Source organism: Oncorhynchus mykiss, chromosome 9, assembly GCF_057628025.1.
Source record: "Oncorhynchus mykiss isolate SJ-2025 chromosome 9, ASM5762802v1, whole genome shotgun sequence".
NCBI classification, from domain to species: domain Eukaryota; kingdom Metazoa; phylum Chordata; class Actinopteri; order Salmoniformes; family Salmonidae; genus Oncorhynchus; species Oncorhynchus mykiss.
This window is the reverse complement of record NC_143030.1, coordinates 76,499,349-76,525,583: the sequence shown is the minus strand read 5'-3', so window position 1 is coordinate 76,525,583 and position 26,235 is coordinate 76,499,349. Positions and strand designations below refer to the sequence as shown.

Genomic DNA, 26,235 nt, shown 5'->3' with positions numbered 1-26,235 from the left:
GGATCATGTCTGAGCCACCACCAATCTGTGTCCTTATCACGGTGCTATAAAAACATCTACTCTATTCAGCTCAACAGAAGTGTCTGTCAAATATTTGAAAAGGGGTGTTGATTGTTATCTAGACAAGCTAACTTCCTGCTGTGGCCACGGCAACAATGTCTTGATCTCTCTCTCTCTTTGTGTTGTTAAGAATGCTCTTTTTTTTGTACCTTTTATTTAACTAGGCAAGTCAGTTAAGAACAAATTCGGGGATTTGAACTTGCAACCTTCCGGTTACTAGTCCAACGCTCTAACCACTAGGCTACCCTGCCATTCAGGATTTACTTTGAATCTCCCTCAGTTAATGTGCTCTATAAAACCATGGAAATAGAATGTCATTTATGAAGGCAATATTCATGTAGGCCCTACTTCGCACGTTGATTCATGCATTAATGAGAAGCCTACAACATGTACTAATGCGAGGTTTAAAATAAATATCAAATCATATCATTCTTCCTATTTAGAAGGTGTAATTTTAGTGAGATTAACCATAAATAATATACATATTTCTCCCCATCCATTTGATGTATATCTTGAATAAGCTATGATAATGTCTTCCGTTCCGGTGTCCAGTGAGATAACTACTAAACATGAACCCCTAGAAGCTTCATTTAATTCATACATTCATCACCAATTCTTTGTTCATGCGTACATGTCCATTGGCAGGTTGGGTCTTTATCAGTTTCTTAGAGATCGCCCATTATGTCACGTAGACAAGTTCTAAGTAAACGGACCGTAACCCAAGTTGAACCAGATTCTTTTCATCAACTGTCTCGCAGGGATACGGAGTGATGATTGGCAGCAGGAATGAATGGCGATTTGAAAGAAGTGCCACAAAAGGAAATAGACTTTGACCTCCAGCAGAATGTCAGCATGTCGCACACTCTCCCAAGAAACCATAGGATGAGTCACTGGGCTTCAGTCGGGACTAGGGTTGCAACATTTTGAGGAATATTCAGAGGTGGAAACTTTCTGTGGGAATTAATGGGAATATATGGGAATTAACAGAAATATATGCAAATTAATATTAATAAAATTTAAATGTAGATGTTTTTTTGCATTGGATATATTTACCATATCATATGGAGACAGAAATATAAACCTTTAACCTTATCATAAGTAGAAATAAATGCAAATGATTAAATGCTTCCAATATAATTTATTTTTTTACAATTTATTTACGAATTGACTCTTCACATGGGATGATTTCACTGAACAACAAAAGAAAGGGAAGATTGAATGATCCCCAATGATCCATCACATCTCCTAAAAATGTTTTCAACAAACATCTGTAAAATGATAGTCTAGGAACTAAAGCTTTGGTTGTCTTCCTCTCAGGCTTCCATGTCTTCTCCCTGGACCTCCTCAATGTCCACATCTTGAACATCAGACTCTGAGGCCTCATCTTCACTGTCACTTTCCAACCTTGTTGAGGATGGCTCGTTGTCAGGCTCAAAAAGCCTCAAATTTGCCCAGATGGCCACCAATGTTTCAACCCTTGTATTGGTCAGCCTGTTGCGTGCTTTGGTGTGTGTGTGTGTGTGTGTGTGTGCTCCCAAACAAGGACCAGTTGCACCCTGAGGAAGCTGATGTTGGTGGGATTTGGAGGATGATGGAGGCAACAGCTTCAGATCCACAAAGTCCCTTCCACCAGGTGGCTGATGAGATATGTTGGCATGACTGCCATATTGCATCTCCATCCCAAAGCCCTTGCTTGGAAGTGTACTTCGCCAGACTGCCAAGAACCTTGTCCTCATCCAGGCCGAGGTGGCGAGACACAGTAGTGATGACACCATAGGCCTTGTTGATCTCTGCACCAGACAGGATGCTCTTGCCAGCATACTTGGGGTCCAACATGTATGCTGCGGTGTGTATGGGCTTTTTTTTATTTGACCTTTTTTTAACTAGGCTAGTCAGTTAAGAACAAATTCTATTTACAATGACGGTCTAGGAACAGTGGGTTAACTGCCTTGTTCAGGGGCAGAACAACAGATTTTGACTTTGTCAGCTAGGGGATTCGATCTTGCAACCTTTCGGTTACTAGTCCAACAGGCATAAGTCTTCAGCTTGGATCAACAGTGAAGTGGGCAGGGCAGTACGTATTTCTTCTCTTACATCTGCAAGTAGAGTCTGAACATCAGACAGGATGGCATTGTCTCCCTCAATCCGTGCAATGGCTACTGCTATAGGTTTCAGGAGTTTCAGGCTGCTTACCACTTTCTCCCAAAATACATCATCCAGGAGGATCCTCTTGATGGGGCTGTCCATATCAGCAGACTATGATAAGGCCATTTATTGGAGAGACTCCTTCCCCTCCAGGAGACTGTCAAACATGATGACGACACCACCCCAACGGGTGTTGCTGGGCAGCTTCAATGTGGTGCTCTTTTTCTTCTCACTTTGCTTGGTGAGGCAGATTGCTGATATAACTTGATGACCCTTCACATACCTAACCATTTCCTTGGCTCTCTTGTAGATTGTATCTATTGTTTTCAGTGTCATGGTGTCCTTGAGGAGCAGATTCAATGCATGAGCAGCACAGCCAATGGGTGTGATGTGAGGGTAGGACTCCACTTTAGACCAAGCAGCCATGTTTGCAGCATCGTCTGTCACCAGTGCAAATGCCCTCTGTGGTCCAAGGTCATTTATGACTTCCTTCAGCTCATCTGCAATGTAGAGACCAGTGTGTCTGTTGTCCCTTGTGTCTGTGCTCTTGTAGAATACTGGTTGAGTGGTGGAGATGATGTAGTTAATTATTCCTTGCCCACGAACATTCGACCACCCATCAGAGATGATTGCAATACAGTCTACTTTCTCTATGATTTGCTTGACCTTCACTTGAACTCTGAACTCTGCATCCAGCAAATGAGTAGATAAAGCATGTCTGGTTGGAGGGGTGTATGCTGGGCGAAGAACATTCAGAAATCTCTTCCTATACACATTGCCTGTGAGCATCAGAGGGGAATCAGTTGCATACACAGCTCAAGCAAGACATTCATCAGCATTTATCTGACTACGTTCCTCCATTGAGTCAAAAGGACATATGATTCCAGTAGGACCATGAGCTGTTGCTATCGATAAGGTGTCTGATCCAACATTTTCACCTCGAATAGAAGTAGAGGGACATTTGACAGAGGTTGCTTGTTGAGCGCTGAGGGAACTTTATGCACTTGGCCAGATGATTCTGCATCTTTGTTGCATTCTTCACATACAGTATATATATATATTTACTTTTACCCCTTATTCTCCCCATTTGTCGTGGTATCCAATTGCTTGGCATCCGACTACAATGCGCTACAGAGGGTAATGCGTATTGCCCAGTACATCACTGGGGCCAAGCTCCCTGCCATCCAGGATCTATTTACCAGGCAGTGTCAGAGGAAGGCCCAAAAAATTGTCGGACTCCAGTCACCCAAGTTATAGACTGTTCTCTCTGAGACAGTCTTGTCTCAACACTGCAACTCCCTTACGGACTCGGGAGAGGAGAAGGTCGAGAGCCATGCGTCCTCCAAAACACAACCCACTGCTTCTTGACACAACGCCCGCTTAACCCAGAAACCAGCCACACCAACGTGTCGGAGGAAACCCCGTACACCTGGTGACTGTGTCAGCGTGCATGCACCTGGCCCGCAAAACAGGAGTCGCTAGTGCGCGATGGGACAAGGACATCCCTGCTGGCCAAACCCTCACCTAACCCAGACGACGCTGGGCCAATTGTGCACTGCCCCATGGGTCTCCCGGTCACGGCCGGCTGCGACAGAGCCTGGACTCAAACCAGGATCTCTAGTGGCACAGCTAGCAACTGTGATGCAGTGCCTTAGACCACTGTGCCACTCTGGAGGCCAACCGTCAATGTTAATGGTGGCCTGTTCGGCCCTCCTTTCCCTGTAGTCCACGACCAGCTCCTTTGTCTTGCTTACATTGATGGAGAGGTTGTTGTCCTGGCACCACACTGACAGGTCTCTGACCTCCTCCCTATAGGCTGTCTCATCGTTGTTGATGACCAGGCCTACCACTGTTCTGCAAACCTAATGAGGGTGTTGGAGTCAAGCTTGGCCACACAGTCATGGGTGAACAGGGAGTACAGGAGAAGACTAAGGACGCACCCCTGAGGGGCCCCCATGTTGAGGATCAGAATGGCAGATGTGTTGATACCTACCCTTACCACCTGGGAGCGGCCCGTCAGGAAGTCCAGGATCCAGTTGCAGAGGGAGGTGTTTAGTCCCAGGGTCCTTTGTGAGCACTATGTTGTTGAACGCTGAGCTGTCGTCAATGAACAGCATTCTCACATAGGTGTTCCTTTTGTCCAGGTGGGATAGGGCAGTGAGATTGTGTCAATCGTGGATCTGTTGGTGCAGTATGCGAATTGGAGTGGATCTAGGATTAACTGGATGATGGTATTGATGTGAGCCATGACCAGCCTTTCAAAGCACTTCATGGCTACAGACGTGAGTGCTACGGGTGGTAGTCATTTAGGCAAGTTACCTTCACATTCTTGGGGACAGGTACTATGGTGTTCTGCTTGAAACATGTGGGTATCACAGACTCGATCAGGGAGAGGTTGAAAATGTCAGTTGATCACACTCTTCCCTGGGCGGTCCCATTCTCCACTTCACGACTGGTTGTGAGAGTAGAACCGATCCGGACCTGTATTGTCCGATCTAGTTACATACAAGAGTCTGTCTGTGACTATACATTCCATTCCTTGATATGTGTTTGAGTTGAGAGATAGATCCTGGTTCTTTTCCTGGTTTAGCTATGGGGACTGCTAGAGCGTGTTTCCAGGGCTTTGGGTAATAATACTGTTTCTCATAATCAGTTTTTTTTTTTTTAATTTTATTGAGAATTATTTGTATGCAATTGTCTGATAGGTCTCGGGAAACATTTCATAGCATATTGTGTCAGCCAGCTGCTTTTACTCGCCTTCGTTATCTCAGCCAAAGAGCATTCTGCATCCAAAAGGATTGGTGTTTTAACTCTGAGATCCTCCTCTGGTGTGTAGTTCAGTTCGTCTCCAGCATGGTCTCCCTGCTTCTTAGCTTAGTTCTGGGCTTAGGGATGCAGTGCTGTGGATACCTGCAAAGGCCTCCACTAACATGTCTGATTGCTCCTCATCTGTGCATTGCAGTCTTTTCGTCAGATTTTAGTGCCCGGGATGGCCCGTCTTCTATTGATGCCATTCATTTTCTTGATCATTCCCAACCTGTCCCTTTATGTTTGTCTCCTGGCCATTGACGTCACAGAACTTTCTCCATTAAGTGTGATGTCACAGTACTTTCTCCAATAAGTGTGATGTCACAGTGCCTTCTCCAATAAGTGTGATGTCACAGTACCTTCTCCAATAAGTGTGATGTCACAGTACTTTCTCCAATAAGTGTGATGTCACAGTACCTTCTCCAATAAGTGTGATGTCACAGTACTTTCTCCAATAAGTGTGATGTCACAGTACTTTCTCCAATAAGTGTGATGTCACAGTACTTTCTCCAATAAGTGTGATGTCACAGTACTTTCTCCAATAAGTGTGATGTCACAGTACTTTCTCCAATAAGTGTGATGTCACAGTACCTTCTCCAATAAGTGTGATGTCACAGTACCTTCTCCAATAAGTGTGATGTCACAGTACTTTCTCCAATAAGTGTGATGTCACAGTACTTTCTCCAATAACTGTGATGTCACAGTACTTTCTCCAATAACTGTGATGTCACAGTACTTTCTCCAATAAGTGTGATGTCACAGTACTTTCTCAAATAAGTGTGATGTCACAGTACTTTCTCCAATAAGTGTGATGTCACAGTACCTTCTCCAATAAGTGTGATGTCACAGTACTTTCTCCAATAAGTCTGTTTGACCATTTGATTATTCTTGCTATTACTCTTTTTCCTTGATGCTCAATCAGCTCTGTGAACCTATTTGAGTTATTTTAAGGCTTTAAAGGCTCGGTTTCTCTCCTTGACAACTGTATGGCACTCACTTGACCACCGGGGGACAGCCTTGCCCTTTCTGAATGATTTAGAGTTTGGTATGGATTCTTCAGCCGCTCTCATTAAACTGTCTACTAGAGTTATTTTGGCTGGAGCAAGAAGTCTGGGTAGCCAGGCAAGAGGCTTAGTGCAGCGAGGCTATGTAGGTTTTATGTCTGTAATTGGAGCTGTAACAGGATTGCCGCTCCAGGTTTCACTGGGCATATACTGGCATCAGCTAAGGTGAACTGGGAGCAGAATGAGGGTCTGATTTATGGGGATGGGCCAGAGAAGGGTCTCCTAGTCTTTCTGGGGGGGGGGGGGTTACAGTGGGGCAGAGTAGGGAGTTCTTTGGGGGTGTTCTTGGGGACTTCAGAGTTTAAGAGAGACACTGGGCGGGTCTGGTGGACAAGGTTACAGCTAAGTTGTCTAAATGGTTGTTGCCACTGATGTCTTTTAGTTAAAGCTGCAATATGTGACTTTTTTTGGGGCGACCCGACCAAATTCACATAGAAATGTAAGTTATAGATCCGTCCTTCTCAATGAAATCAAGTCTAAGAAGTGGTATATCTGTTCTATGTGCGCTAATCCTATGCTTCCCGTTTTTAAGTTTCAGTTTTGCATATTTTCATTTTGGGTTTTGTACACCAGCTTCAAACACCTGACAACACAATATTTTGGGTTCTGGAAAATATATTTCACAGCGGTTTAGATGGTACAAGGATTCTCTACACAATGACTGCTTGTTTTGCCACATAAATTGACATTAGACAAACTGTTAGAATGTTAGCAACCAGGAAATGGTTGATCGATTCCTGCATATTGGACCTTGTAAAGGTCCTTGTCACTAACAACTTGGTTGCTTCAATGCTCAGGCACTGGCTGATGGTGTTGGATTGCCCACAGAGTCTCATCAAGCAACTGCAGAGGTTACTGGTGGATCGATTTTGGTCAACACTGGACAATCGGGGGCCTCCCGGGTGGCACAGTGGTTAAGGGCGCTGTACTGCAGCTGTGCCATCAGAGTCCCTGGGTTCGCGCCCAGGCTCTGTCGTAACCGGCCGCGACCGGGAGGTCCGTGGGGCGACGCACAATTAGGTAAGTATATGCCCATTGGGTCCAAAGTGACAGCTTTCCATCTATAAGCTGCACAGAGACTTCTGTACCAGAAGGGGGTGTGCTGAAGAGACTGTTGGTCTGAAGAGACTCTTGGTCTGTTCTGAGGAGAGAAAATCAAAATCAAATCAAATTGTATTTGTCACATGCGCCAAATACAACAGGTGTAGATCTTACCGTGAAATGTTTACTTACAAGCCCTTAACCAACAATGCAGGGGACCTTGGATATGACGGGCACTTGTTCCTGATGGATCTGGAGCAGGACCATATGTCAGCTATAACTTCGTTCTACTTCGCTGTGCGTTGGGCACAGAGACGTTTCACAGCTAGAAGCATTGATAATGGAGGAACCATTGCTGCTGCAGGGGAGAACCAGCAGGGTGAGGTAATTATTGTGACGTACAAGACCCCGGAGCTAGGGACCTTTTGCACAGCCAGCAAAAATACTCTGTACGTGGGTGGTTCAGAAATACCATCTGCATGTGCTGAGGGGTGACTGTGGCTCAGAAATACCATCTGCATGTGCTGAGGGGTGACTGTGGCTCAGAAATACCATCTGCATGTGCTGAGCAGTGACTGTGGCTCATAAATACCATCAGCATGTGCTGAGGGGTGACTGTGGCTCAGAAATACCATCTGCATGTGCTGAGGGGTGACTGTGGCTCAGAAATACCATCCGCATGTGATGAGGGGTGACTGTGGTTCAGAAATACCATCTGCATGTGCTGAGGGGTGACTGTGGTTCAGAAATACCATCTGCATGTGCTGAGGGGTGACTGTGGCTCAGAAATACCATCTGCATGTGATGAGGGGTGACTGTGGCTCAGAAATACCATCTGCATGTGCTGAGGGGTGACTGTGGCTCAGAAATACCATCTGCATGTGCTGAGGGGTGACTGTGGCTCAGAAATACCATCCGCATGTGCTGAGGGGTGACTGTGGCTCAGAAATACCATCTGCATGTGCTGAGGGGTGACTGTGGCTCAGAAATACCATCTGCATGTGCTGAGGGGTGACTGTGGCTCAGAAATACCATCTGCATAGGCTGAAGGCAATGGGGTGGCTGTGAATTTATTTTATTTATTTTATTTTATCTTTATTTAACTAGGCAAGTCGGTTAAGAACAAATTCTTATTTTCAATGATGGCCTAGGAACAGTGGGTTTAACTGACAGATTTTTACCTTGCCAGCTCAGGGATTCAACCTTGCAACCTTTCGCTCTAACCACTAGGCTACGCTACCGCCCCAATGTGGCTTAGAAATACCATCTTCACGGGCTGAGGGCAACGGGGTGGCTGGCGGAGATTGGGACCGGGCTCTTCTCTGAGAGGATATTGGCGCTCCCTGTATAAGCCTCCCAGAGAGAAGCGTATTGCTGATCTACAGGAGAGGACTATTCACAGGCCTATCGCTTCGAACAGATACACGTTGCACCTTGATCCATCAGTGGGTCTGTTCTGTGGAGAGGAGGAGACAATGCAAGGTTTTTTTCTTGTTCCAGGCTGGTGGGGTTGTTTTCTGTCCGGGGTGGGCCGAGGGTTGGGGGTGACTGGACTTAAATGTTAGAGGTCCTACAGTAGGTAGAGCGTAGCCAACAAGGCAAAGGGACTGCCTAGTAAATTACTTGTTGGGGCAGGCAAAAATGGCAGTGTGGAAGACCAGGAAACATGAGGTTCAGGGGGCGGGGTGTACGGAACCCAGAGCTGGGCTGCTGGGGCTGGTGCAGGCTCGCTCACACTGGAGCATGTATTTGGGAGCTGGGAGCTGGTGAACTGTTAGGGGGACTTTTTAGGGGTGTGGGGCGTCAGGTGGGTTCTATGTACAGTGGACGAGGAGGGGTGCTTGGTTCTAACTTTCTAGGTGCGTTAAAATTAAGTAAAGTTTATGCTTTTAATTAGATGTTAAGTCCCCTATACGGGGGACTATTGGGTGGTTCTGGATCAGTTCCGAGTGACATTTTGGTGTACAAAGCTCTCTGTGAACATCGTAGAGTCCCGGGCCTTATAGTGTCAGAAAGACCCATCTGTCAGCTCTCTGTTTCCACTCTCTCAGTAGAGCTGACTTGAAGTGTCATGTTTCAGACTCCACATTTGCATAGGGGTGATGTGTCACATTTTCTGGCCTATCCAGACAAATAATCAATTTGCTCTCCCGCAGACTAGCCCAGCCTGCGGCATATTAAAGGGGACAGTTTAGCGAATTCAGCAATCTTGTGATATTCTCAGGTCGGATTTAGAGCTCTCAACATGAAAAAATACTAAATAATTTCATAGAATTTAAACAAGACCACTTTCTCCTTGTCACAGAAGGACAAAATCACTTTCTGCTTAAATTTTTAGGTTTAGGGTTATGGTTAGGGTTAGGTTTAGGGTTATGGTTAGGGGTTAGGGTTAGGTTTAGGGTTAGGGTTATGGGTTAGGGTTGGGTTTAGGGTTAGGGTTAGGGCAAACATTTGAATGGCGTCAGTGCCACTCAGTGGACATTGAGGAGAAATGTCTCTTTTATCAGTAATATGAAATAGGGCCAATATTGTACTGTCACTAATTATGATCAAATTTATTTTACAGTTATAAGAAATGTGAAATCTTATCGTAAGTCATTTATAATTTGATTGTAACTATATTTAGAAAGCAGTTCAGTCATTTCAAGCCCCATTGCCCCACTTTTTCATAATATGAAAAAAATCTACAAAAAGTCTACTTGAGCTTGTGTCCTTAAAAGTGAGTAAGCCTCTGCAATTATAACCGTTTCTTACGAGAAAGGTTAGTTCCAGACCTGTCTAGAACTATGCAGCATTACTAGTTATTGTTTATGGTCATCTCATGAAAAATAATTACTTTTGGGTATGTCTATTTAGGCAGAAAGTTGGTAACAATTGGGCCAATAAAGTATGTACAAAAAAATATATCTCTCTCTCTTTTTTTTTAGGGGGTAGATCAGCTTTACTACTGCGAGTAGAATGTAGCTTCCATCAATGTAATTGTCTGCATCATTTCCAATCCCCCATATGTTTTTTGCGTAAATATACAGTATATATTTACATACATACATACAAACAAATACACATACATATATTCATATATATTTTCCTTTATTATTTCCAGCAAACCCTACCACCCCTCTCCTAATTGGAGAAAACAAATAAACAACAACACTTAGGCTTCTACTTCCAGCTAATACATACTATACTCAGCAAAAAAAGAAACATTCCTTTTCAGGACCCTGTCTTTCAATTCGTAAAAATGTAATTAATTAATACATTTATTTAAATTTAAATTTAAATAACTTCACAGATCTTCATTGTAAAGGGTTTAAACACTGTTTCCCATGCTTGTTCAATGAACCATAAACAATTAATGAACCCCAGAAATGTCTGGGAACTTGCAGGTGCCTTGGTGGAAGAGTGGGGTAACATCTCACAGCAAGAACCGACAAATCTGGTGCAGTCCATGAGGAGGAGATGCACTGCAGTACTTAATGCAGCTGGTGGCCACACCAGATACTGACTGTTACTTTTGATTTTGACCCCCGTATGTTCAGGGACACATTATTCCATTTCTGTTGGTCACATGTCTGTGGAACTTGTTCAGTTTATGTCTCAGTTGTTGAATCTTGTTATGTTCATACAAATATTTACTCATGTTAAGTTTGCTGAAAATAGACGCAGTTGACAGTGAGAGGACGTTTCTTTTTTTTCTGAGTTTATATATAATTTATCGGCACAATCTATTTTACAATAGTTGTATTGTGTTTGTTTTTAGTCCTGGCCTTCCTCAACCTCTCCCATCTATTTCTGATGTCCATCCAGTTTGATTTCTATTTGCCATATATTTTTAACTGTGCTATTTCACAAAAGTTCTGAACCTATAAACATTTTACAGACCCCGTATGTCTTACATTTGTTATCTTGTTGTTATTAGTCCCAACGTTCAGCTCCATTCAACCCCTCCCCTATATATTTTTCAACTGTGCTGTGATGTTTCACAAAAGTACTGATACATTTCTATTCTGATAGTTTCTACAGATTGTAAATTAAAGATAAACATTTTTGCTAAAAGTATTATTATATTATTGATCAATTGACTTTGAGTTTTCAGATCACCCAGAAGTGCTATCTGCAGAGTTCGCTCCAGGTAAAGGTCCAGGTCTTCAACCATTCCTGGACCTGTGACCAAAAACGAGCTACATATATAAAATAAATGAACTAATGACTCTGATAGGAGAGGTGGACATATTTTGTCTTCTCTCATCGTATTGCTGTATTTTTGTTCCCCATAAAGGTGTCTAGTCGTGGCCAAAAGTTTTGAGAATGACAAATATACATTTTCACAAAGTCTTCTGCCTCTGTTTGTATGATGGCAATTTGCATAAACTCCAGAATGTTATGAAGTGTCACGCCCTGGTCGAAGTATTTTGTGTTTTCTTTATTAATTTGGTCAGGCCAGGGTGTGACATGGGTTTATTTATGTGGTGTGTTTTGTCTTGGGGTTTTAGTAGGTATTGGGATTGTGGCTTAGTGGGGTTTTCTAGGTAAGTCTATGGCTGTCTGAATTGGTTCTCAATTAGAGGCAGGTGATTATCGTTGTCTCTGATTGGGAGCCATATTTAGGCAGCCATATTCTTTCAGTGTTTCGTGGGTGATTGTTCCTGTCTCTGTGTTTGTTGTCACCAGATAGGCTGTATAGGTTTTCACGTTACGTTTATTGTTTTTGTATTGTTCGTGTTTTTGTCTTTATTAAAGATGTATCGAATCAACCACGCTGCATTTTGGTCCGACTCTCTTTCACCCGAAGAAAACCGTAACAGAAGAGTGATCAGATGAATTGCAATTAATTGCAAAGTCCCTCTTTGCCATGCAAATGAACTGAATCCCCCCAAAAACATTTCCACTGAATTTCAGCCCTGCCACAAAAGGACCAGCTGACATCATGTCAGTGATTCTCTCGTTAACACAGGTGTGAGTGTTGACGAGGACAAGGCTGGAGATCACTCTGTCATTCTGATTGAGTTCGAATAACAGATTGGAAGCTTCAAAAGGAGGGTGGTGCTTGGAATCATTGTGCTTCCTCTGTCAACCATGGTTACCTGCAAGGAAACACATGCCGTCATCATTGCTTTGCACAAAAAGGTCTTCACAGGCAAGGATTTTGCTGCCAGTAAGATTGCACCTAAATCAACCATTTATTGGATCATCAAGAACTTCAAGGAGAGCGGTTCAAATGTTGTGAAGAAGGCTTCAGGGTGCCCAAGAAAGTCCAGCAAGCGCCAGGACCATCTCCTAAAGTTGATTTAGCTGCAGGATCGGGGCACCACCAGTACAGAGCTTGCTCAGGAATGGCAGCAGGCAGGTGTGAGTGCATCTGCACGCACAGTGAGGTGAAGACTTTTGGAGGATGGCCTGGTGTCAAGAAGGGCAGCAAAGAAGCCAATTCTCTCCAGGAAAAACATCAGGGACAGACTGATTTTCTGCAAAAGGTACAGGGATTGGACTGCTGAGGACTGGGGTAAAGTCATTTTCTCTGATGAATCCCCTTTCCGATTGTTTGGGGAATCCGGAAAAAAGCTTGTCCGGAGAAGACAAGGTGAAAGCTACCATCAGTCCTGTGTCATGCCAACAGTAAAGCATCCTGAGACCATTCATGTGTGGGATTGCTTCTCAGCCAAGGGAGTGGGCTCATTCACAATTTTGCCTAAGAACACAGCCATGAATAGAGAATGGTACCAACACATCCTCTGAGAGCAACTTCTCCCAACCACCCAGGAACAGTTTGGTGACAAACGATGTCTTTTCCAGCATGATGGAGCACCTTGCCATAAGGCAAAAGTGATAACTAAGTGGCACAGGGAACAAAACATGGACATTTTGGGTCCATGGCCAGGAAACTCCCCAGACCTTAATCCTATTGAGAACTTGTGGTCAATCCTCAAGAGGTGGGTGGACAAACAAAAACACACAAATTCTGACAAACTCCAAGCATTGATTATGCAAGAATGGGCTGCCATCAGTGTGGCCCAGAAGTTAATTGACAGCATGTCAGGGCAGAATGGAGAGGTCTTGAAAAAGAAGGGTCAACACTGCAAATATTGACTCTTTGCACCAATTTCATGTAATTGTCAATAAAAGCCTTTGACACTTATGAAATGCTTGTAATTATGCTTCAGTATTCCATAGTAACGTCTGACAAAAATATCTAAAGACACTGAAGCAGCAAACTGTGGAAAATAATATTTGTGTCATTCTCAAAACTTTTGGCCACGACTGTACTTTGCCCAAGTCAGGGAGGACAGGGTTCTGGATGATTTCTGTCCTATCGGTCCTCAGAGGCCTGCTGCTTCTCTTCTGCTGACACGGCAGAAACAAGGGAATGTAATTATGTAGCCAGGAGTCCTTCAGAGAAATCCATCACCTGCTACACAGCATTCTGGGTAATGTGTTGCTGACTAACCCATGGGGTATACTTCCTCTCCTCTCATCCCTCTCTTCATCCCTAAATCAGAAACCTGCATATCCTATTGACACCTCCCTGTCCATTACCATCACACACCCCTCTTCACCCCCTCCGCCCACACACACAGATAATCCATCCTCGTCCACTTTACGGCCAGAGGGAGTTGGTGAAAAGGAATAGGTGTCTTAACTGCTATTAGTTACTGTATATCAATCAGTACTGCACATATCTGTCCACAGACGGTCCCTTGATTGACCTTTAACTCACAATGAGTCATCACACTAGTATATGATATGTGTCACACAATATCACACTAGTATATGATATGGGGCACACAATATCACACTAGTATATGATATGGGGCACACAATATCACACTAGTATATGATATGGGGCACACAATATCACACTAGTATATGATATGGGGCACACAATATCACACTAGTATATGATATGGGGCACACAATATCACACTAGTATATGATATGGGGCACACAATATCACACTAGTATATGATATGGGGCACACAATATCACACTAGTATATGATATGGGGCACACAATATCACACTAGTATATGATATGTGTCACACAATATTGTCATGCTATACTGTACCTCTCTATCCCATTTAAAGGGCAGTTTAGTATAGAGAGATCCTGGGCTGCTTCTCATTTAAAGGGCAGTCTAGTCTAGAGATCCTGGGCTGCTTCCCATTTTAAAGGGCAGTCTAGTCTAGAGATCCTGGGCTGCTTCTCATTTAAAGGGCAGTCTAGTCTAGAGATCCTGGGCTGCTTCCCATTTTAAAGGGCAGTCTAGTCTAGAGATCCTGGGCTGCTTCTCATTTAAAGGGCAGTCTAGTCTAGAGATCCTGGGCTGCTTCCCATTTTAAAGGGCAGTCTAGTCTAGAGTTCCTGGGCTGCTTCTCATTTATAGGGCAGTCTAGTCTATAGATCCTGGGCTGCTTCTCATTTAAAGGGCAGTCTAGTCTAGAGATCCTGGGCTGCTTCTCATTTAAAGGGCAGTCTAGTCTAGAGATCCTGGGCTGCTTCCCATTTTAAAGGGCAGTCTAGTCTAGAGATCCTGGGCTGCTTCTCATTTAAAGGGCAGTCTAGTCTAGAGATCCTGGGCTGCTTCCCAAATAGCTCCCTAGTGTACTACTTTTGACAAGAGTTTTGAAGTAACTCTGTAATGAAAAGCACTATTCAAATTAAATGTATTATTATTATTATATTTAGTGCACTATGCTGCCCTAATAGGGCGAAAGAGCAGTAACTGCACATTTGGTCAAAAAATGAGTTATTTAAAAATATAAAATAATAATACTTGAAAAACATGCTTTATCATGTGTACAAATATCATGACTCAATTGTGTTGTATTATGGAGAAAATGGGGGGTCATGTTTGCAGTAACTGTAAGAAGTTAAAGTGAAACCATGGAAAAAGGCATTCGCTGGCATTACTCCCGTCAGTTACTGCCTTTTCGCTTGGTTTCACTGAGCTTTGGGCTGCAGTGTCTACGGTAAACTTTGATATTATTTATTGTTCTTTGCTAATACAAGTATCAAACTATATGACACTGACAGCCACATACAATGAAATATTCTAACACAAGTTTGTCAAAAAATAATAATAATAATAATTGCCATGGAAAAGTGTTCCAGTGGCTGTACCAAGCAAGAAGGCAGTAACTGTCTTTTTGGGGTCAAAGGTCATGTCACTGGTCAGGGTAAATATGAACTTTAAAAAATGACCTCATAGTAAGACAACAGATAACCACATCTCCAATGATCTGCCTACAACTCATTCGGCTGGACAATAAAAAATAACTTTGAAGTCATTTTTCTCAGTTTCTCTCTATGAGCAGTTACTCCATAAAAAAAAGACAGAATACGGTTTGCAACTGCCTCATTGTTTTCAGTAGAAAGTTGTGATCGATTATGTAGTGATTTACCTGAAAGCCTCGTCTTAGAAAGAGACGATGGGCCGACCGGAAGTGTGAGCTGCAATGACATTCTATTTCTATGGCAATAACTTTGGGGTCTTCTATGACGGATGGTCCTGTCTCCGCTCCAGACAAACAGATGGACACCTTGGGACCAGGATGTTACATAAATCCCATTACAGTCCAAAAGCCTGGGCTGGGTTTCTACAACCCTAAACTAACATATGGAATTGTTTTAAGATGGTCATACCATGGATCATTTAACTATTTGATTTTAGGAACCCTATAGGTGTAAAAAAAAATATATATATATATATTTGATGAAACATTGAATTTGGTCTTACTGCTATTAGCCCATAGAAACACAACGAATAACAGATTCATATATGGAAAAACAGATTGGTCCAAAAATATATCAAAACAATGTCTTGAAGTATCTGAGAGAGATAAGAAAACTCATATAGCATAGATATATATATATATATATATATATATATATATATATATATATATATATATATATATATGTATATGTATATATATATATACATATATATATATATATATATATATATATATATATATATATATGTATATGTATATGTATATATATATATATATATACATATATATATATATATATATATATATATATATATATATATATATATATATATATATGATAATAATAATAATTTACTGTGGAATGACATGTATACCTTCGACGTGGAAATTCCCTATTCACTTCCATAAATGTTTTGTCCCGGTAGCAGGTGTCTTTCAGTCCCGTGACATACTGTACTAGTGTGTATTCATAAAGCCCTTTCAACAGACATGCTGGTCAGTCAGTCACCACTGTTGGTCTGGTCACTTACTCAGAATACGGAGCTATACTTGGAATAGGAAGAGGTATATACAGTACATTCGGAAAGTATTCAGACCCCTTTAATTTTTCCACATTTTGTTACGTTACAGCCTTATTATAAACTTGTTTAAATTGTCCCGTCCCCCCCATCTATCTACACACAATACCCCATAATGACGAATCAAAAACAGGTTTTTATACATTTTGGCAAATTTGTTAAAATTAAAAAACGGAAATATCACATTTACATACGTTTTCAGACCCTTTTACTCAGTAATTTGTTGAAGCACCTTTGGCAGCTATTACAGCCTCGAGTCTTCTTGGGTATGACGCTACAAGCTTGGCACACCTGAATTTGTGGAGTTTCTCCCATTCCTTCCTGCAGATCCTCTCAAGGTCTATCAGGTTGCATGGAGAGCATTGCTGCACAGCTATTTTCAGGTCTCTCCAGAGATGTTCGGTTGGGTTCAAGTCTTGGCTCTTTTTGGGCCACTTAAGCCCATTCAGAGACTTGTCCCAAAACCATTCCTGCCTGCGTTGTCTTGACTGTGTGCTTCCAACATTGTCCTGTTGGAAGATGAACCTTCACCCCAGTCTGAGGTCTTCAGTGCTATGGAGCAGGTTTTCATCAAGGATCTCTCTGTACTTTGCTCCGTTCATCTTTCCCTTGATCCTGACTAGTCTCTCAGTCCCTGCCGCTGAAAAACATTGCCACAGCATGATGCTGCCACCACCATGCTTGGCATTCAGGTGAAAGAGTTCAATCTGGATTTCATCAGACCAGAGAATATTGTTTCTCATGGTCTGAGAGTCTTTAGGTGCATTTTGGTAAACTCCAAGCGGGCTGCCATGTGCCTTTTACTGATGAGTGGATTCCATCTGGTCACTCTACCATAAAGGTCTGATTGGTGGAGTGGTGCAGAGATGGTTGTCCTTCTGGAAGGTTTTCCCATCTCCACAGAGGAACTCTGGAGCTCTAGCAGAGTGACCATCAGGTTCTTGGTCACCTCCCTGACCAAGGCCCTTCTCCCCCGATTTGCTCAGTTTGGCTGGGCGGCCAAATCTATGAATAGTCTTGGTGGTTCCAAACTTCTTCCATTTAAGAATGATGGAGAACACTGTGTTCTTGGGGACCTTCGATGCTGCAGAAATATTTTGGTACCCTTCCTCAGATCTGTGCCTCGACACAATCCTGTCTTGGAACTCTACGGACAATTCCTTCGACGTCATGGCTTGGATTTTGCTCTGACATGCACTGTGGAATGTGGGACCTTATATAGACAGGTGTGTGTTTCTTTCAAAATCATGTCCAATCAAGTTGTAGAAACATCTCAAGGATGATCAATGAAATTTTGAGTCTCATAGCAAAGGGTCTGAATATTTATAGAAATAAGGTATTTCATTTTATATACATACATACATACATACATACATGGGGGGTCAGGGGAGAGGGAGAGGATGAAAGAGAGAGAGAGAGAGCTTGGACATGACACCAGGCACAGTGAGTCAGACGGACAGCACAAGAAGGAGAGAGTGACAACAGAAAGTAGCCACTGCGCTGAAGGGGGCTACAGTATTGCTGTGTTGAATAGAGACTGACAACAGAAAGTAGCCACTGCGCTGAAGGGGGCTACAGTATTGCTGTGTTGAGTAGAGACTGACAACAGAAAGTAGCCACTGCGCTGAAGGGGGCTACAGTATTGCTGTGTTGAATAGAGACTGACAACAGAAAGTAGCCACTGCGCTGAAGGGGGCTACAGTATTGCTGTGTTGAATAGAGACTGACAACAGAAAGTAGCCACTGCGCTGAAGGGGGCTACAGTATTGCTGTGTTGAATAGAGACTGACAACAGAAAGTAGCCACTGCGCTGAAGGGGGCTACAGTATTACTGTGTTGAGGAGAGAGTGGTACCCTACACTATCCTGTGCTACTGTTGCTGCTACGGCCATGGGGACCAGGGTCCTGCTTCTCTCCATCTTAATGATTTCTTTCAACTGGTCCATGGGGGCTGTCATCACTGGGGTGAGTGACAAACCTTTCATTCATAAGCTGTGTGGAAATTTGAACTAATAGAGTTGTCATTGTGAAACGTACGATTGAAAGTAGAGAGAGACAGATGCAGAGAGAGTAGGGGTCATTAGAAGTGACAGTTGGAAGGTAGAGACAGAGATGCAGAGAGAGTAGGGGTCATTAGAAGTGACGGTTGGAAGGCAGAGAGAGACAGATACAGCGAGAGTAGCGATCATTAGAAGGTAGAGAGAGTAGGGGTCATTAGAAGGTAGAGAGAGTAGGGGTCATTAGAAGGTAGAGAGAGTAGCGGTCATTAGAAGTGACAGTTGGAAGGTAGAGAGAGAAATGCAGAGAGAGTAGGGGTCATTAGAAGTGACAGTTGGAAAGTAGAGACAGAGATGCAGAGAGAGTAGGGGTCATTAGAAGTGACAGTTGGAAGACAGAGAGAGACAGATACAGCGAGAGTAGCGGTCATTAGAAGGTAGAGAGAGTAGGGGTCATTAGAAGGTAGAGAGAGTAGGGGTCATTAGAAGTGACAGTTGGAAGGTAGAGAGAGTAGGGGTCATTAGAAGTGACAGTTGGAAGGTAGAGAGAGTAGGGGTCATTAGAAGTGACAGTTGGAAGGTAGAGAGAGTAGGGGTCATTAGAAGTGACAGTTGGAAGGTAGAGAGAGACAGATACAGAGACAGTTGGAAGGTAGAGAGAGAGACCAGCGGTGGAAAAACCCAATTTTCATACCAGAGTAAAAGGAAAGAAACCTTAAAAGAAAATGACTCAAGTAAAAGTCACCTAGTAAAATACTACTTGAGTAAAAGTCACCTAGTAAAATACTACTTGAGTAAAAGTCACCTAGTAAAATACTACTTGAGTAAAAGTCACCTAGTAAAATACTACTTGAGTAAAAGTCACCTAGTAAAATACTACTTGAGTAAAAGTCACCTAGTAAAATACTACTTGAGTAAAAGTCACCTAGTAAAATACTACTTGAGTAAAAGTCTAAAAGTATTTGGTTTTAAATATACTTAAGTATCAAAAGTAAAAGTATAAATAATTTAAAATGTCTTATATTAAGCAAACCAGAAAACACGATTTTCTTGTTTTTTAATTGACGGATAGCCAGGGGCACCGTTCAACACTCAGATATCATGTACAAACAAATGATTTGTGTTTAGTGAGTCCGCCAGATCAGATGCATTAGGGATGACCAGGGATGTTCTCTGTTTATTGAGTCTGCCAGATCAGAGACAGTAGGAATGACCAGGGATGTTCTCTGTTTAGTGAGTCCACCAGATCAGAGGCAGTAGGAATGACCAGGGATGTTCTCTGTTTAGTGAGTCTGCCAGATCAGAGGCAGTAGGAATGACCAGGGATGTTCTCTGTTTAGTGAGTCCTCCAGATCAGAGACAGTAGGGATGACCAGGGATGTTCTCTGTTTAGTGAGTCCACCAGATCAGAGACAGTAGGAATGACCAGGGATGTTCTCTGTTTAGTGAGTCCACCAGATCAGAGGCAGTAGGAATGACCAGGGATGTTCTCTTGATAAGTGCGTGAATTAGACCATTTTCATGTCCTGCTAACTATTCATAATGTACTAAGTACTTGTGGGTGTCATGGAAAATGTAAGGAGTAAAAAGTACATCATTTTCTTCAGGAGTGTAGTGGAGTAAAAGTTGTCAAAAATATAAATAGTAAAGTACAGATACCCCCAAAAAGTATTTTTACTTAGGTATTTACACCACTGAGAGAGACAGATACAGAGAGAGTAGGGGTCATTAGAAGGTATAGAGAGAGAGACAGATATAGAGAGAGTAGGGGTCATTAGAAGGTATAGAGAGACAAATATAGAGAGAGTAGGGGTCATTAGAAGGTATAGAGAGACAGATATAGAGAGAGTATGGGTCATTAGAAGGTAGAGAGAGACAGATATAGAGAGAATAGGGGTCATTAGAAGGTAGAGAGAGAGTAGGGGTCATTAGAAGATAGAGAGAGAGACAGATATAGAGAAAGTAGGGGTCATTAGAAGGTATAGAGAGACAGATACAGAGAGAGTAGGGGTCATTAGAAGGTAGAGAGAGAGAGACAAATATAGAGAGAGACAGAGAGTAGGGGTCATTAGAAGGTAGAGAGAGAGAGACAAATATAGAGAGAGACAGAGAGTAGGGGTCATTAGAAGGTAGAGAGAGAGACAGATACAGAGAGAGTAAACACCAAATTGAGACTCTGCATGCAGAATTCTGCAAAAATATCCTGTGTTTCCTGGTTCCAGTTTCCTGTTTCCAGTCTGTATGTGTTTCCAGTCTGTATGTGTTTCCTGTTTCCAGTCTGTATGTGAATCCTGTTTCCAGTCTGTATGTGAATCCTGTTTCCAGTCTGTATGTGAATCCTGTTTCCAGTCCGTATGTGAATCCTGTTTCCAGTGGGTAAGTGTTTCCTGTTTCCAGTGGGTATGTGAATCCTGTTTCCAGTGGGTATGTGAATCCTGTTTCCAGTGGGTATGTGTTTCCTGTTTCCAGTGGGTATGTGAATCCTGTTTCCAGTGGGTATGTGTTTCCTGTTTCCAGTGGGTATGTGTTTCCTGTTTCCAGTCTGTATGTGAATCCTGTTTCCAGTCCGTATGTGAATCCTGTTTCCAGTGGGTATGTGAATCCTGTTTCCAGTGGGTATGTGAATCCTGTTTCCAGTGGGTATGTGTTTCCTGTTTCCAGTGGGTATGTGAATCCTGTTTCCAGTGGGTATGTGTTTCCAGTGGGTATGTGTTTCCTGTTTCCAGTCTGTATGTGTTTCCAGTCTGTATGTGTTTCCTGTTTCCAGTCTGTATGTGAATCCTGTTTCCAGTCTGTATGTGAATCCTGTTTCCAGTCTGTATGTGAATCCTGTTTCCAGTCCGTATGTGAATCCTGTTTCCAGTGGGTAAGTGTTTCCTGTTTCCAGTGGGTATGTGAATCCTGTTTCCAGTGGGTATGTGAATCCTGTTTCCAGTGGGTATGTGTTTCCTGTTTCCAGTGGGTATGTGTTTCCTGTTTCCAGTGGGTATGTGTTTCCTGTTTCCAGTGGGTATGTGAATCCTGTTTCCAGTGGGTATGTGTTTCCTGTTTCCAGTGGGTATGTGTTTCCTGTTTCCAGTGGGTATGTGTTTCCAGTGGGTATGTGAATCCTGTTTCCAGTGGGTATGTGAATCCTGTTTCCAGTGGGTATGTGTTTCCTGTTTCCAGTGGGTATGTGAATCCTGTTTCCAGTGGGTATGTGTTTCCAGTGGGTATGTGAATCCTGTTTCCAGTGGGTATGTGTTTCCTGTTTCCAGTGGGTATGTGAATCCTGTTTCCAGTGGGTATGTGTTTCCAGTGGGTATGTGTTTCCAGTGGGTATGTGTTTCCTGTTTCCAGTGGGTATGTGTTTCCTGTTTCCAGTGGGTATGTGTTTCCTGTTTCCAGTGGGTATGTGTTTCCTGTTTCCAGTGGGTATGTGTTTCCAGTGGGTATGTGTTTCCAGTGGGTATGTGTTTCCAGTGGTATGTGTTTCCATTTGGTATGTGTTTCCAGTTGGTATGTGTTTCCAGTGGGTATGTGTTCCTGTTTCCAGTGGCTATTTGTTCCTGTTTCCAGTAGGTATGTGTTTCCTGTTTCCAGTGGGTATGTGTGGTCAGAGTCAGAGCTTTACTACAACACCAGACCGACACAGAAAACCTGCAACCAAACTGAGTAAAAAATGTGTGATGGTCATCTCTCTCTCTCTCTCTGCCTCTCTCTGTCTTTCTGTCTTTCTCTTTTTCTCTCTTCCCCACTTTCTTTCTCTCTCTCTCTGTCTCTCTCTCTCTCTCTGCCTCTCCCTGTCTTTCTCTCTTTCTCTTTCTTTCCCTTTTTCTCTCTTCCCCACTTTCTTTCTCTCTCTCTCTGTCTCTCCCTCTCTCTCTCTCTGTCTCTCCCTCTCTCTCTCTCTCTCTGCCTCTCCCTGTCTTTCTCTCTTTCTCTTTCTTTCTCATTTTCTCTCTTCCCCACTTTCTTTCTCTCTCTCTCTCTCTCTCTCTCTCTCTCTCTCTCTCTCTGCCTCTCCCTGTCTTTCTCTCTCTCTATATATCTCTCTCTCTCTCTCTCTCTCTCTCTCTCCCCATCTCTGTCAGGCGTGTGATAGAGATGTTCAGTGTGGGTTTGGTCTATGCTGTGCTGTCAGCCTGTGGCTTAGGGGACTGCGGATGTGTATTCCACGAGGGGAAGAGGGGGACGAGTGCCACCCCTTCAGTCACAAGGTGAGGAACACACGCGCACGTACGCGCACACACACACACACACACGCAAACACACATTCATATGCTTGATGGCACGTACTGGCTGGCACACGCACTCACACATGCACAAACACTCACACACTCCGGTATACACACACAAGCGCACGCACACACACAAACACACAGAAGTGCACATAAACACACACATGCACAAACATACATACAGCAGTTGTTGCTTAGGATGATAACTTCTGAAGTTATTGACATGTTTTCATCATGAATCAAACCAATGGAAGTAATACATCACTTTGATCGTCTGGAGATCGGCTCAGCCTCCAGCCGGGTTAGTTCACTCCACAAAGTTTATCTCTGGGAATTGACAACTGAATGGTTCTCCATTTCCCGTTGGAATTGTTCCATGATCTCTGGTGGCGTTTGGCCAAGTCTGTTCATTTAGCCCATAGAGCTGTTGGCTCAATGTGATTTAATGGATCCTAAGGGAGAAGTTGAATCAAATGTAGATCATGTATTTTTCTTCCAGGTGCCCTATCCAGGAAAAAGACAGCATCACACCTGTCCATGTCTTCCTCATTTGGTCTGTACCAGCTACACAGGTAGCACATACAGGTGTACCAAAGACTTCAAAAACCTAGACTTTTGATGACAGAGGAGGAAGAAGAGGAGAGAGAAGAAGAGGAGAAAGATGGGAAACAATGACAGCAGCACATTCAAACACACGACCTTCACTCTTTTCCCTTTTACTTAGTCCCTCAATCACACACAACCTTCACTCTTTTCCCTCTACTTAGTCCCTCAATCACACACGACCTTCACTCTTTTCCCTCTACTTAGTCCCTCAATCACACACGACCTTCACTCTTTTCCCTCTACTTAGTCCCTCAATCACACACGACCTTCACTCTTTTCCCTCTACGTAGTCCCTCAATCACACACGACCTTCACTCTTTTCCCTCTACGTAGTCCCTCAATCACACACGACCTTCACTCTTTTCCCTCTACGTAGTCCCTCAATCACACACGACCTTCACTCTTTTCCCTCTACTTAGTCCCTCAATCACACACGAACTTCACTCTTTTCCCTCTACTTAGTCCCTTAATCACACACGACCTTCACTCTTTTCCCTCTACTTAGTCCCTCAATCACACACGACCTTCACTCTTTTCCCTCTACTTAGTCCCTCAATCACACACGACCTTCACTCTTTTCCTTCTACTTAGTCCCTCAATCACACACGACCTTCACTCTTTTCCCTCTACTTAGTCCCTCAATCACACACGACCTTCACTCTTTTCCCTCTACTTAGTCCCTCAATCACACACAACCTTCACTCTTTTCCCTCTACTTAGTCCCTCAATCACACACAACCTTCACTCTTTTCCCTCTACTTAGTCCCTCAATCACACACAACCTTCACTCTTTTCCCTCTACTTAGTCTTTGTTCTATATACTATAGGAACTGTTATATTTCATGAGAATATAACATCTGTAAATACACCTCACTGTGCCCCACTGGCCACCAAAGACATGCCAAGACAATATATACATGCTAAACTGTGCCAAGAAAGATACATAGCTAAATGTTTAATTTTTTATGTATGTACCATTTGCAGACTATAGTTTTAATACACAGGCCTGTCAAAAGCTTGATGTAAATCATAATAATATACGGTTTAATTCATATGCAAATGTAATGTTTTTATTTATGTTCAACATTTTTGCAAATTAAACTCACTGTATCATACCACTGTATCATACCACTGTGAAAAATATGTACTTACACTGTGTGTTGTCTGTTGTTGTTATGTAAGTAATTATGTAAGTTATATATACTGGAGAAAAATATAAACTCAACATGCAACAATTTCAATGACTTTTCTGAGTTACAGTTCATATAACGAAATCAGACACTTCAAATAAATAAATTAGGTCCTGGGTGGGCCTGGGAGGGCATAGACCCACCCACTGGGGAGCCAGGCCCAGCCAATCAGAATGAGTTTTATTACAGACAGAATACTCCTCAGTTTCATCAGCTGTCCGAGTGGCTGGTCTCAGACGAAGCCAGATGTGGAGGTCCTGGGCTGGACTGGTTACACGTGGTCAGCGGTTGTGAGGACGGTTGAACGTACTGCCAAATTCTCAAAAACGACATTGGAGGTGGCTTATGGTAGAGAAATTAGCATTCAATTCTCTGGCAACAGTTCTGGTGTACATACCTGCAGTCAGCATGCCAATTGTATGCTCCCTCAAAACTTGTGGCATTGTGTTGTGTGACAAAACTGCACATTTTAGAATGGCCTTTTATTCTCCCCAGCAGAAAGTACTGCTGTGTAATGAGCATCCTGTTTCTGTTTCTTGATATGACACACCTGTCAGGTGGATGGATTATCTTGGAAAAGGAGAAATACTAACTGGGATGTGTATAAAAAAAATTGTGCACAAAATTTGAGAGAAATCAGTTTTTTTTGTGCATACGGTATGGAACATTTCTGGGGATCTTTTATTTCAGCTTATGGGACCAACACTTTACATGTTTTTTTTGTTTAGTGTAATATCTTATCTCTTAGTGAAAGTCCATACCTCTTTGTTTTACTTGAGTATTACGTGGCCGTAATCAGCCTCTTCAAAAAAACAAAACAACCTGGAGCCCTTGCCTTTCCTATGACTGAAACATGTGAGAATCAATGTCAAATGAGTCCGGAACTAAGGTTGTATTCAACATATGTTGTGGCCATAGAAACATAATTGGGATCAAAGAGATTGTCAATACAAGTCGTGACTCTGACTCAGAAAACAGTTTTAGTTATATATTCATAGCTGCGTTCTGTTTGTTAACAAACACAATGTTTTCCCAGCCAATCAGTCAATTAGAAAGCGTCATAATTAAGCACTGTACTGTCCCTTACACATTCCTCATAATCATCATCATCATCGTCATTTGGTTCCCGATTGTCGCAGCGGTCTAAGGTGCTGCATCTCAGTGCAAGAGGCGTCACTACAGTCCCTGGATCGATTCCAGGCTGTATCACATCCGGACGTGATTGGGAGTCCCATAGGGCGGCGAACAATTGGCCCAGCGTCGTCCGGGTTTGTCTGGGGTAGGCAGTCATTGTAAATAAGAATTTGATCTTGACTGACTTGCCTAGTTAAATAAAAAAATATTAGCGTTTTGATTTATAATGTGGAGGATGCCATACCAAAGCAGTATATATCCTTTCAAGGGTTCGAATTGTGTCCAGCACGTCATCTTTATGTTGTTGTTCTAAAGTAGAAAAGAAACAAGCATTTTCATCTTTAAACTGGTTCAAATGTGATCTTTAAATGTGCTGTCAGAGACGACCTCTACTACACCTTCAGACATTCTGTTTAAGGTACTGATAACCAACGCCTGATTACAGACCAATTGTTCATTACTGATGTAGATAAACTTGTGCTGGTCAGTCAATATTCTGTGTATTGTCTGTGACATTGACCTTTTTCTTCATATATTGCTGTTGTTGAACGCTGTTATCAAATAACTTTGGCAACGGCAAGCTCGTCTACTTTCCAAATGGAAACATGGGACATTTTGATAAGATTCTGCAAAGATACATTCAGCATTACTTAGTCC

General features: G+C 42.8%; 1 protein-coding gene across 1 annotated transcript; it reads left to right on the top strand.

Annotated features, from left to right (window-relative positions):
• The first annotated feature begins 17,844 nt into the window (after positions 1–17,844).
• Positions 17,845–23,681, top strand: prok1 (prokineticin 1). Its single transcript, XM_036988917.2, has 3 exons — positions 17,845–18,396; positions 22,502–22,627; positions 23,148–23,681. Exons 1-3 carry the CDS (start codon positions 18,322–18,324, stop codon positions 23,265–23,267), a joined length of 321 nt encoding a protein of 106 aa, XP_036844812.1. The 5' UTR covers positions 17,845–18,321; the 3' UTR covers positions 23,268–23,681.
• The last annotated feature ends 2,554 nt before the right edge of the window (positions 23,682–26,235 follow it).

Bases quoted from the DNA above. Each gene is read 5' to 3' on its own strand.
- prok1 (XM_036988917.2), top strand. From the start codon at position 18,322: ATGGGGACCAGGGTCCTGCTTCTCTCCATCTTAATGATTTCTTTCAAC. The intron at 18,397-22,501 runs GTGAGTGACAAA...CATCTCTGTCAG, and splicing joins TGGGGGCTGTCATCACTGGG to GCGTGTGATAGAGATGTTCA. The intron at 22,628-23,147 runs GTGAGGAACACA...TTTTTCTTCCAG, and splicing joins GCCACCCCTTCAGTCACAAG to GTGCCCTATCCAGGAAAAAG.